The following is a 13,999-nucleotide window of genomic DNA, read 5'->3' on the forward strand; positions in this document are numbered from 1 at the left end:
ACAAGACGACTCTGATTACAGTTTGTGTTTGTTTACTGTCATCTGAGTCGAGCTGTCCAATACTACAGTATGATACAGTTGGTCTGGTATGGCATCAGGCGAGCAACTGCTACATCACTGAGACATAAATATCACCTCCATAATGCTAGCAGCTCTCCTGCACTTTAAACACACGGCTCTACGGATAACCTACTCAGTTGCTGTTATTTACTAATGACACACTGTCATGTGTCAGGCTTAAATTACTTCTTCTGACACCTTTAGTACATTTCACACTTTTAGTGTCAGCCATGGGAAGTTTGTGCCTATTTCATCATTTCAAAAAGGCAAATTTGGATGGAGTTTTTAGACGTTTGGAAACTTGAAACGGTTTAAAAGTAAGAACTGGAAATCAGAAATATGTGCTGGCAGAAAAACAAGTGTGATTTAATGTGAGATGTCAGACACATTCCTTGGTCGTTTAGCGAACAAAAGTGTTGTTGCCTGCGAGAGCTGGCGGTCTCCAGACCATGCTGGACACTGGATAAAGACAAAGCGGTTACTCAACCAAACACTGCTTCACAGTATGTGCCATTACATAAGGCTTGAAAAGATGCATGCACATACATACACACACTAATTCATATAAACAGAAATGGAGATATATCCACCAAGTACTCTTTTCCTGCAGTTATAAGTTGCTACTGATGAGTCTTAAATAAAATTATTTGACTTAAATATTATTTTATGTACCACTCCAAGTGCACGTCATGCACTGGAGAGTTTTAAGACTTTGGATCAGGAACAGATTATTTCAGTCTCTCATACCGAGACAGTGAAGTTGACCATCTGTGGCAGTGTGGGAGAGATGAGAGACGCTGAGATGAACAGAGGAAACGTGATAAAGAAAGGTAAAAAATAAAAGATAGAAAAGGTTGCAAGAGGGATAAAAGAGTAGACCGCAAACAGTGAAACCATCTGGATACTCGTCGACTGCCAGGAATCTGTCCGACTCCTCCTTCGTTTTCACACAGAGAGCAGACACCACAGTTACTGCAATTGTCAGGCTGTTAGTGACAGTGTAAAAACAAATGTGCACATGCAAGAACAATATTTCCCTTCGCTCTGACACTATATCTTCAAACTGAACGCTGTTTTTAGATGCGGACCAAATACCTGCGGTGAAAGCAGAACTATTTCAACGGCAGCTTTTAAACAATATCTTATGACATCTTTTCGTTTTTAATTCATCATTTTGCAGCTCTTCCCATATACACAAATAAATAAATTAGCTACACTTAAACCAAAAATTATTCAGACACCAGATATAATTTTTGCTGTTTTTTTTACTAGTGGGTGCAGAACACTATAGTTGATTTATGTAGGTGAGGATAGCAAAATAAAGTAAACTGTTACATATTATACCCAAAACTTCTTCATACAGTGGATTACCAGTACAATTGATAAAAATTTGGGACCAAAAATTTGATTTGACACAATAACATTGACATTATTAAGATGAATTTGACAGTTTAACTCCTGAGTTCTTGTCATATTTTATTACCATTTTCTAAGCTATAGCGAATTTTGGTTTGACTGCATGTATGACTCAAATTTAAGTCATTTTTACTGAAAATCATGACTTCTTCCATAATTCTTAAAGGGATAGTTCACCCAAAAATGAAAATTCTGTGATTGATTTCTCACCTTCTTGTCATTCCAAACCTGTAAGATCTTTGTTCATCTTCAAAACACAAATTAAGATATTTTTCATGAAATCTGAGAGCTTTCTGATCCTGTATAGACAGCAATGCAACTGCCATGTTCAAGGAGATCTTTAAAATAGTCCATGTGACATTAGCCGTTCAGCTGTAACATTATGAACCTATGAAAACATTTTTTTAATGTAGACTAAACATTTGATCTATTCATCAAAATTATCAATATGACTTCAAAATATAAAACAGACTACACATTTTGTGAAAAAGCTTTTTAGAAAAACTTTATAGTACAAGAAAAAGCAGGATTTGGAACAACAATGGGTAAATAAATAACAGATTTTCAATTTTTGGATGAGCTATCCTTTTAAGGTCATCCTGATTCTCCTGGCAATCAGAAAATTAGAATGTGCAGCTTGTGCTTATCACTGATTGTGAACTCTACAACATCATCACGATGTGATTGTGATGGTCAGCACTAACGTGCTGCTGTGATTGGATGATCGCTGATTGCGTTTAGGCTGAGAGAGATTGTCTGTTGGTGTCAAGAAGACTACTGCAGGCAAACTGGCAGTTAAGGGGAAGATAAGTATTGAGTATTTACAGATGCAAGCAAAGCTGTCTGGGAAGAGCAGGAGACTGATGAGATCACCGACGCGCTCGATAATCAACATTTATCTTATCAAAGTAACAGCCAAAGGGGGACAAAGAAAAACACACACACAGACAACTGAAAAGCACCTTTGCAAACACACAATACATTAGGATTCACACAGAGGCCTCGGATTTGACCTAAAAACAACATTATAACTCATAAGTGACTAATAAGTCACTTCATAGCTTCAGGCACCTGTCTGCTACTGCCAAACAAAGCAGTTTCATTCAGAAAGGGCACTGCTAAAAACTGAGTTCAAGGAATCAGATCTAGTCAAACCTAAACATCATTAAAACAATCGTTTATTGTTTGAGATTCAAAGCCAGATATGTTGTAACTCTTTGTGGATGAGTACTTATTTAGCTTCACTCAGGGAATCATTTCAGGCCAATTATGAATGTTATTACACAGGAAAAAAAAGTTTTTGTAATCAAAACTTGTGCTGACCTCTTAAACAACTTCCCTTTTCGGTGGACATCACTAAGCATTTCTAATTTTAGCCCAACTGGCTGAGTGACCACTTTACAGGATGCAATAAATTCCTGATGGATGGAATAATGTCCTGTCCTACATAATTTCTTACTAAATATCCTGTTTCAGTGGGGTTATGTATGTCATAACACACATTTAAATGTGTAAAATTTTGTAATGACAACATTTAAATTGCTAATATTAATATAATCGAATATAAACTAACATTCAAAGTCTGAGGTAAAATTTTTAATGTTTTTAAAAGAAGTCTCTTATGCTCACCTGGGTTGCAATCATTTGATCAGAAATACAGTGAAAATGCTTCGGAAATCCTTTTAATATGCTGATGTGCCACTTAAGAAACATTATCAATGTTGAAAACCTTTTGTAATATTTTTTGTGAAAATGTCCTTCGACCAACAGAAAGTTCAAAAGAACAACATTTACTTAAAACTGAATTTTTTGTAACATTATAAATGTCTTTCCCATCACTTTTGAATAAAAGTGTAAATGTAAAATATGGACTTAACAGTAAAACATACTTTCTAATTGCATAAAAAGTTTAGTATTACTAGCTTGACTCCTTGGTGGAGCTTTTCACAGAGTTGAACAGTGAGTTCAGCCTGTTTTATTCACCTGTTCCCTATGGAGAAGTGTTTCAGAAGGATTCTTTTAGTGCATATTAATTTTGCGACATCTGTCCTGACTGCACTTTGCAGCAGTTTGAGGGAAGCTGTCTAGCCGGCGTGGCCTCGACTCATACCCTGATCCCTTGGGCCTTTCTGTCTGTGTCACGGGATCTGGCTAAGGAGTTAACAACTTAATGCAGTCAAAATCAAAGACCATGGATGTCACATGTATTCTGAGATGAAAAGGTCATACAACTGCACTCGCTGAGACTTTCATACTGAAAGACTTCAGGACAGAAATAATAGATACATGGACACAATTATGTGTGTAAAATGACAAAATGTTTCCTGGAACACACATTCATACCTAATAGTCTCTCTCTCTCACACACACACACACACACACACACACACTTGAGCTCCGTCTGTGGAACATTCAGCACCTCTAACAGTCATGAAGTGGTGACAGATTCATGAAGAATCATGTGATCTTTGCTCTACTCCACTATGTGTGTGCCCTTTTCACGGTCATATGATGCATTTAGGTCAAAGTGGCGTCCCTTCATTGCTCACGTGCCAGTCTATGTTTGAAAGGGGTGACCAGAGAACCATGCTTTACTCTTTAACCAACAAGACCATAATGTGAGGACAATCAGAGGTCAAGAAACCCGTGAGAATTCAAACTTTCCTAACACATTTGCCTGGAGCAACTTTCACCTCTTTAGGAAATTCATGATGCTATGGAGACATTTCGAAAACTACCAAATTACTGATTTAATTGGCAGACTTACAGTTAAGGTCAAAAGTTTACATACACCTTGTAGAATCAGCTAAATGTTAATTATTTTACCAAAATAAGAAGGATCAAACAAAGTACATGTTATTTTTTATTTAGTACTGACCTGAATAAGATATAAGAGAAAATAATAGTTGAATTTATAAAAATGACCCCATTCAAAAGTTTACATTTTACATTACAGAAGGTTCAAAGAAGGTTCAAACGCTCACTGATGCTTCTGAAGGAAACACAATGCATTAAGAGCAGTGGGGTGAAAACTTTTTTAAATTTGAAGATCATGATAAATTTAACTTATTTAGTCTTCTGGGAAACATGCAAGTAGCTTCTGTAGCTTCTGAATGTAATGTAAATGTAAAAAATATGATATTTACGCAAAATAAGAAAAATATTGAAAAGTTTTCACCCCTGGCTCGTAATGTGTTGTATTTCATCATCAGTGAGTGTTTGAATCTTCTGTAATAGTTGCATATGAGTCCCTCGGTTGTCCTCAGTGTGGAAAGATGGATCTCAAAATCATACAGTCATTGTTGGAAAGGGGATCAAATACACAAAAATGCTGAAAAACCAAGACCTGAAGGATTTTTCTGAAGAACATTGGGCAGTTTAACGGTTCAGGACAAATGAACAAATATTACAAAACAAACAAAAAAACACTGTGGATAATTCTGGTAACAACACAGCATTCAACTTTGATTTTCTCTTGTGGAATATATGGAAATGTCGTTTATGTGAAATATATTATTCAGATCAGTACTAAATAAAAAATAACATGCATTTTGTATGATCATCTTATTTTGGTAAAATAATTCACATTTTGCAGATTCTTCAAAGTGTATGCAAACTTTTGACATTAACTGTATATGTGTTTATTGATAAAAAATACAAACCAAAGAAATATTTGCCTTAAATTTATGGGAATCATCTAGTTTATTTAATTTAAATTCTAGGGTTTTAAACTGCATTTAGAAAAACTAAGGGTGGGGGGAGTGCAAACCTACATTCAGTTTCTGACCTTCTGGGGTTGATGATTTTCTGAAGTTTAAGCAACTTCCTTTGCAGACCATTTGTTGAAAAATACTGGAAAATACTTTTGTTGGCCTTTTGTACCCTATTTTTTAAAAGTGCCTCCAACAATAACATTTGTGCAATGTTAACACAAGCCCTATACGCAATAATAAGAAGCAATAGAACAGTTTCAGTAAAAAGAACAAAAAAGCACATTTTGCAACAATTTCACTAGCAGGTCCCCCTGGGGCTCCGCAGTCCCGTTTTATACCTAAATCAGATAAGGAAAAGCCAGGGTTTTCAAGGAGAGGTTCAACATTGCTTCTGGACCCTCTCCCAGATATTTTTCTTCCATGATGGCTTAATTACTCAAATAATTCAATAAGCTGCATACCAGCATAATATCTGTTCCTCAGAGGGAACACAATAGAAGTGTGAAGAAAAAGAGCAGTGCTCGGAAGACACATGCTGGAGATTTATAAACCTAGAAATAATAACACAGCACAATATCAAATATGAGTTTTCAAAGATTATGTGTAATCGCTTGTATTGTATTAAAACACTACAATACACACTAAGAGCAAGTGCTATAAACCGTTCATTTCTCTTAAAATGCCTTTAGAAACAACTGGATCTGTAAGTTGGTTGGCTTGAAGGTAAAAAAAAACTGCAGACACGCTGGGTGTATAAAAAAAGTAGCCTACAAGTGCTCAAGCAAAATACCAAGCTTATTATATAGTAACCTCTTTACAATAACCTGACAGAACTGGGATCCGCATACAAGGAAAATATATGATACAATAAAGCTATACAAAAGCCGGTGGGTGACTCGGAACCCCTCTGTGATAGTGAGAGGAAATCTAGATTAGAGGAAAGGCTACCTATTTTTCAGCCAATCAACATTTAAAGAGCTCTATCCAGTTTGCAATATGCTCAAATAAAGAGAACAGGCAAGGCTAAATTAGCTCTAAACAGAGGAACTGAAAAAACCCAAGCTTAGTGAGGTTATTTATGACACATACTTCAATATGCCACAAGCTACTGGTGAGTTATGATGAATCTACAGAGATACAGTGTACCAAAGAACCAGACAGACTGAATTCACACTAATACAGATCGCAAACTACTATGGATATAAATCTAACAGATCACCCTTCTCTCCATGAAAGTATTGCTGTGATAACCTTTATTATTACACTGGATTATCAGCAATACTGAGAATGAAATAAGCCACAGCCATGGGCTGTATGATTAGAATGAGAGGAAGAAAGAGAGAAGTGATTCTGTTATCAGTTCCTCAGCTTCCCCTGCATTCTCAGAGGAAAACTGGTTACATGCGTTCCCCAGCATTCAAATCTGTTGAAAGTGCATCAACCGTGAGCAAACTCTAGCTTCAAGTACTTGCTTTACAATATCAACCAGGTCTGGAGAGCCTAGACAGACGACTTGCAACTGTACTATGTGTTATAAATAGCCCTACCACTAAATTCACAAAACCAACAAGTAGGCTAGTCTCCATTACAGCCAGCAGTTGCCAACATCTGAGTATCATCCAATTGCACCATGGCCCGTAATGATGTTTTGTGATTGGACGCATATGTCCTGATTTAATAAGTTTGCTGGAAATTTTCTTAGTCTGTGTGGATTTGATCAGAGACATTTCCAGGTCATGTAATTGATTCAAAACAAAAAATGTTTTCAGCTTCTGTCGTTTAAAGAAGAAATTTTAGCATATACAATTTGTATTACGCCTGTTAAACATCAAAACTTTTACAGCTGTTACAGACTTATTTTGTTCTGTTGTTCATGAACAAATCTTTCTCATTTGATTCCACGTACTGATTCATATCTTTCATTCCTTTTGACAGCCTTCCTGGCTTTATATTTATTGACTAAACCACAAGCCAAGAGAATTTGAGTACGGCTGTGAAGAAGCATTTTATTGGTTGGACCAAATGAAAGAACACACCTCCTTCACTGAACGAGTAATCTAGTTGACAACAAATAGAGAAGGGGGATGAATACATTATGAATAAGTTAAGCGGTCAAAGATTAATTTTGATTAATTGCCTGCAAAAAAAGTGTGCATTGGTTCTGTCCTAAAAGACTCGATATTCACAACGAATCAGTGAGTGAGCGATTCAAATCCGCACTCATAATCACTAAACTACTCCCACTTGTCCCACCAATGGAAACTTTTATTTTGCATGTGATGAATATTTTGACAGCCCTAGCATAAATACCTTTTTTGTCCTAATATTGTTTGATAAAGTCATTTCAAACTTAAATGTCTTCATAAGCCTTGGTTCTGTCCTAAAAGAGTCAATGTTTACAACGAATCAGTGAGTGAATGATTCAAAGAGTCGCCCTTACTCACTAAACTACTTCCACTTGTCGCCACCAACTGGAACTTTTATTGTGTATGTGATTAATCAGGATTAATCGTTTGATAGCCCTAGTAGAAATGTCTTTTTTGTCCTAATATTATTTAAATGTTTTCATAAGCATTGTTTCTGTCCTAAAACACTCAATGTTTACAATGATTCAAAGAGTCACTCATACTCACTAAACAACTCCCACTTGTCGCCACCAACTGGAAATTTTAATTTGCATGTGATAAATAGTTTGACAATCCTAGTATAAATATCTTTTTTGTCCTAATATTGTTTGATAAAGTCATTTCAAACTTAAATGTTTTCATTATCTTTGTTTCTGTCCTAAAACACTCGATGTTTACAATGAATCAGTGAGTGAATGATTCAGAGTCACTCATACTCACTAAACAACTCCCACTTGTCGCCACCAACTGGAACTTTTAATTTGCATGTGATGAATAGTTTGACAGCCCTAGTAGAAATGTCTCTTTTGTCCTAATATTGTTTGATAAAGTCGTTTCAAACTTAAATGTTTTAATAAGCTTTGTTTCTGTCCTAAAACACTTGATGTTTACAACGAATCAGTAAGTGAATGATTCAAAGAGTCGCTCATACCCACTAAACAACTCCCACTTGTCGCCACCAACTGGCGTAACACTGTAGCGTGCAAAAAGCTACTGGAAAAGAGTTACTGGATGAAAAATTAAAAAATACCAAAGATATTATTAACAGCAAACTACGGAGCTTGTTTAAAATAAGCAGAAAAATAACAACAGACATATATAGGATAAATATAAACGCATTCTCAGTTCTAACGAACCCAAAACAAATTAATTCGTTGTTTTTACGAAATGTATAGAACTCTCACCTTCATCTAACAGTCGCTCGAGATGGTTGAAGATACCACAGAAGTTTGGCAGGCTGCTCATCAGTTTCTTGTCGTTCATGAGCTGCATCAGATAATCAGGAGTCGGCTTAGGCTTCTCCTTCGTTTCCATTTCCCCAACCATGTTTAAAAATCACCCCCAAAAAAACTCAAAAACCGTTAAACTTCGGGAAAACACGACAGCCCCCTATAAAAAAAAAATAGCAAATGGAGGGGTTTGATATGTTTTCCCTGTTTTATTCCAAACTCCTGCCCCGATGTCGCTACTTTTCAAAAGCAATCTTGAAACTTTGTTTCACCCTCAATCATTAGTTTTCTAAAAACCGACTGATGACGCAATCAACGAAAAGAATCTTCGCGAAAGTTCTTATTTGTTCGCAGAGTGTTTGCCGTCCAATAACTCCAAAAGCTCCCGCATGCCCGCTGAGATTTGCGCGTCTCTCCTCTTCTACAGAGAATGTTTTATCGCCACCAAACCGTTCTTTATCCAGGCTGTTGAAAACTGCTTCTCCCCAGAACTTTTGCACTGACCGTCGGCGTCGTTCAGAGCGCTTGAATAACGGTTCTAAAGCAGGGCGATGTTCACTTGTAGGCTCTGTCTCTCACGCGCACGCTGTGGAAACTCCTTTAGTTGCGCCTGATGTTTCTGTGTTCAGAGCTGTTCTCTCCCAAAGCTGTCTGTCACATGATCATGATCAACCCTACGCTGCTCAACATTGCCATCGTGCGAAGTCGCCAATGGGAGGAGAAACCTGCACAATTTGCCTTTCTCCCTCTCTCGCGCAGATGCAGACCCTCTCTCGGACAAACTTGTACACATTTGCTTGTGAGGACGAGGCTTAGTTATGATTTCTACAGACTCTAAATAAATGAGAATATGCAAATAATTGATTTCAAGCTTTATAGTTACTGAAATGTATGACAACTAGCCATATTCTAACTCTAAACCTTACTATATTTTTCTGTATTTTTAGACTTTCAGCCATTGTAAAACAAATATACACACTCAATAACCTCAAAGCAATGATATGAGGAATAAAAGAAAGTGGGTATTTTTCTGCATTCCAATGCATTGCTAAATATTTAAGCATGGATAAGATTATCTTAGAGGAAGCATGGTAAATATCTTGGACTTATAATCAAGTTTAACTTGGCTGGGGTCTTTGTTTCATAAGCAGGCATTTTACATGTTCAAACCCACCATTCAAGCAGGTTTTAATTCTGAAAGTGCTGCAAATGTTTAGGAAACATCTCAGCCAAGTCTTGAGAAACAAGAGCAAGGGGAATGAAAGGGCTTGGGGGAACAGGAAAAGTTTTCATCAATTCTTCAACGCAGAACTTTGGATATTTCTATTCATCAAAGAATCCTGAAAAAATGTACTTAACTGTTTTAAATATTGATAATAAAAATAATAATAAAAATGTTTCTTGAACAGCAAATCAGCATATTAGAATGACTTATCAAGGATCATGTGACACTGAAGACAGGAGTGATTATGCTGAAAAGTTAGCTTCGATCAAAGGAATAAATTATATTGTAAATATATTCAAATTAAAAAGCAGTTATTTTAAAAAGTAAAAATATTTAACAATTTTACTGTTTTTGCTGTACTTTGGATCAAATAAATGCAGGCTTGGTAATCAGACAAGACTTCTTTAAAAAAACTTGAAAAATCCTACTGTTCAAAAACTTCACTAAATATTTAAGGATGGATAAGATTATCTTAGAGGAAGCATGGTAAATATCTTGGACTTATAATCAAGTTTAACTTGGCTGGGGTCTTTGTTTCATAAGCAGGCATTTTACATGTTCAAACCCACCATTCAAGCAGGTTTTAATTCTGAAAGTGATGCAAATGTTTAGGAAACATCTCAGCCAAGTCTTGAGAAACAAGAGCAAGGGGAATGAAAGGGCTTGGGGGGACAGGAAAAGTTTTCATCAATTCTTCAACGCGGAACTTTGGATATTTCTATTCATCAAAGAATCCTGAAAAAATGTACTTAACTGTTTTAAATATTGATAATAAAAATAATAATAAAAATGTTTCTTGAACAGCAAATCCGCATATTAGAATGACTTATCAAGGATCATGTGACACTGAAGACAGGAGTGATTATGCTGAAAAGTTAGCTTCGATCACAGGAATAAATTATATTGTAAATATATTCAAATTAAAAAGCAGTTATTTTAAAAAGTAAAAATATTTCACAATTTTATTGTTTTTGCTGTACTTTGGATCAAATAAATGCAGGCTTGGTAAGCAGACAAGACTTCTTTAAAAAAACTTGAAAAATCTTACTGTTCAAAAACTTCACTAAATATTTAAGCATGGATAAGATTATCTTAGAGGAAGCATGGTAAATATCTTGGACTTATAATCAAGTTTAACTTGGCTGGGGTCTTTGTTTCATAAGCATGCATTTTACATGTTCAAACCCACCATTCAAGCAGGTTTTATTTCTGAAAGTGCTGCAAATGTTTAGGAAACATCTCAGCCAAGTCTTGAGAAACAAGAGCAAGGGGAATGAAAGGGCTTGGGGGAACAGGAAAAGTTTTCATCAATTCTTCAACGCTGAACTTTGGATATTTCTATTCATCAAAGAATCCTGAAAAAATGTACTTAACTGTTTTAAATATTGATAATAAAAATAATAATAAAAATGTTTCTTGAACAGCAAATCAGCATATTAGAATGACTTATCAAGGATCATGTGACACTGAAGACAGGAGTGATTATGCTGAAAAGTTAGCTTCGATCAAAGGAATAAATTATATTGTAAATATATTCAAATTAAAAAGCAGTTATTTTAAAAAGTAAAAATATTTAACAATTTTACTGTTTTTGCTGTACTTTGGATCAAATAAATGCAGGCTTGGTAATCAGACAAGACTTCTTTAAAAAAACTTGAAAAATCCTACTGTTCAAAAACTTCACTAAATATTTAAGGATGGATAAGATTATCTTAGAGGAAGCATGGTAAATATCTTGGACTTATAATCAAGTTTAACTTGGCTGGGGTCTTTGTTTCATAAGCAGGCATTTTACATGTTCAAACCCACCATTCAAGCAGGTTTTAATTCTGAAAGTGATGCAAATGTTTAGGAAACATCTCAGCCAAGTCTTGAGAAACAAGAGCAAGGGGAATGAAAGGGCTTGGGGGGACAGGAAAAGTTTTCATCAATTCTTCAACGCGGAACTTTGGATATTTCTATTCATCAAAGAATCCTGAAAAAATGTACTTAACTGTTTTAAATATTGATAATAAAAATAATAATAAAAATGTTTCTTGAACAGCAAATCCGCATATTAGAATGACTTATCAAGGATCATGTGACACTGAAGACAGGAGTGATTATGCTGAAAAGTTAGCTTCGATCACAGGAATAAATTATATTGTAAATATATTCAAATTAAAAAGCAGTTATTTTAAAAAGTAAAAATATTTCACAATTTTATTGTTTTTGCTGTACTTTGGATCAAATAAATGCAGGCTTGGTAAGCAGACAAGACTTCTTTAAAAAAACTTGAAAAATCTTACTGTTCAAAAACTTCACTAAATATTTAAGCATGGATAAGATTATCTTAGAGGAAGCATGGTAAATATCTTGGACTTATAATCAAGTTTAACTTGGCTGGGGTCTTTGTTTCATAAGCATGCATTTTACATGTTCAAACCCACCATTCAAGCAGGTTTTATTTCTGAAAGTGCTGCAAATGTTTAGGAAACATCTCAGCCAAGTCTTGAGAAACAAGAGCAAGGGGAATGAAAGGGCTTGGGGGAACAGGAAAAGTTTTCATCAATTCTTCAACGCTGAACTTTGGATATTTCTATTCATCAAAGAATCCTGAAAAAATGTACTTAACTGTTTTAAATATTGATAATAAAAATAATAATAAAAATGTTTCTTGAACAGCAAATCAGCATATTAGAATGACTTATCAAGGATCATGTGACACTGAAGACAGGAGTGATTATGCTGAAAAGTTAGCTTCGATCACAGGAATAAATTATATTGTAAATATATTCAAATTCAAAAGCAGTTATTTTAAAAAGTAAAAATATTTCACAATTTTACTGTTTTTGCTGTACTTTGGATCAAATAAATGCAGGCTTGGTAAGCAGACAAGACTTCTTTTAAAAAAAAAACTTGAAAAATCCTACTGTTCAAAAACTTCACTAAATATTTAAGGATGGATAAGATTATCTTAGAGGAAGCATGGTAAATATTTTGGTCTTATAATCAAGTTTGACTTGGCTGGGGTCTTTGTTTCATAAGCATGCATTTTAAATGTTCAAACCCATCTTTCAAGCTGGTTTTATTTCTGAAAGTGGTGCAAATGTGCAGGCAGGAGTGTGTGAAACATCTTAGCCAAGTCTTGAGAAACAAGAGCGAGAAGAATGAAAGGCCTTGGGGGAACAGGAAAAGTTTTCATCAATTCTTGCGTCCCTCCTCCTTCCTCTGTGAAGTGGGCAGCATTCTTATGCAGATGGACACAGACTCTAGCTATTGCTCTCACAACAGCTAAAGGCCAGAGTGAGAGGCCCTCCTGCAGGGAGCAGTTTGATGATCAAATGCTGACCTAGGATCAGAATTGTGCCATGTAGCGTTTTAAGCAACCGTGGTAAGTGCAAGGGGAAAACAGATCTGAAATCAGGAGAAGAAGAAGGCACATTGGGTTCTGCCTCCTTAACTTGGTGTTCCTACTGCCTTTGTGATTGTACTCTGAGTGAGCGTGAGGGGACAGTGTGGGTTAGCATGCTAAACTTCGCACACACTGCGAAACATATTTTCTTAATCAGCACTTTTTTTAGTAAAAATATCCATAAACATTCAGTGAAGATGAATTTATTTGAGACAAAATATATTATATATAGAATATAGAATAAATATTATATTGAATATTTAATTTATTAGAATATACACTACCAGTCAAAAGATTTTGAACAGTAAGTTTTTAAAGAAGTCTCTTCCGCTCACAAAGCCTGCATTTATTTGATCCAAAGTACAGCAAAAACAGTACAAATGTGAAACATTATTTATTATTTATTATATTTCAGACTCTAATTTATTCCTGTGATTTTTAAAGCTGAATTTTTTGCATCATTACTCCAGTCACATGATCCTTCGGAAATCATACTAATATTCTGATTTGCTGCTCAAAAAACATTTATTATTATTATTGTTATTATTATTATTATTATTGAAAACAGCCGAGTAGTATTCTAGTATTCTAGTAGTAATCTAAGTCTTTAAAACTTTCCAAAAATAAAAAATTATACTGACTCCAAGGATCTTTCTATTCATTTAAGGATCTTGAAAAAGGTAGTCTGCTGTTTTAAATATTAAAAACACAATTTGTTGAGTCAACTTAAAATAATTTGTTACCCTGGTGCCTTAAAATTTTAAGTTGAATCAACTCAAATATCTAAGTTGTCACTTAGTACATCTTAACATTTCAAGTTGACTAAACTTTTTTGA

General features: G+C 35.1%; 1 protein-coding gene across 5 annotated transcripts in view; it reads right to left on the reverse strand.

Moving 5' to 3' along the window:
• The window catches only part of qki2 (QKI, KH domain containing, RNA binding 2), a 41,331-nt gene extending 32,129 nt beyond the window's left edge, over positions 1–9,202 (reverse strand). For 2 of the 5 annotated variants that reach the window (XR_012341578.1, XM_073828941.1), the window contains exon 1: positions 8,500–9,198. Coding sequence is in view for 4 of the 5 variants with exons in the window: in XM_073828941.1 (XP_073685042.1) it covers positions 8,500–8,641 (142 nt within the window). In the remaining variant the exon portion in view is untranslated. Of the gene's footprint in view, positions 1–8,499 lie in introns of all 5 variants that reach the window. The other 3 variants (XM_073828939.1, XM_073828942.1, XM_073828940.1) reach the window with 2 other exon arrangements.
• Positions 9,203–13,999: the final 4,797 nt, after the last annotated feature.

Source organism: Garra rufa, chromosome 22 (assembly GCF_049309525.1).
Source record: "Garra rufa chromosome 22, GarRuf1.0, whole genome shotgun sequence".
NCBI lineage: Eukaryota > Metazoa > Chordata > Actinopteri > Cypriniformes > Cyprinidae > Garra > Garra rufa.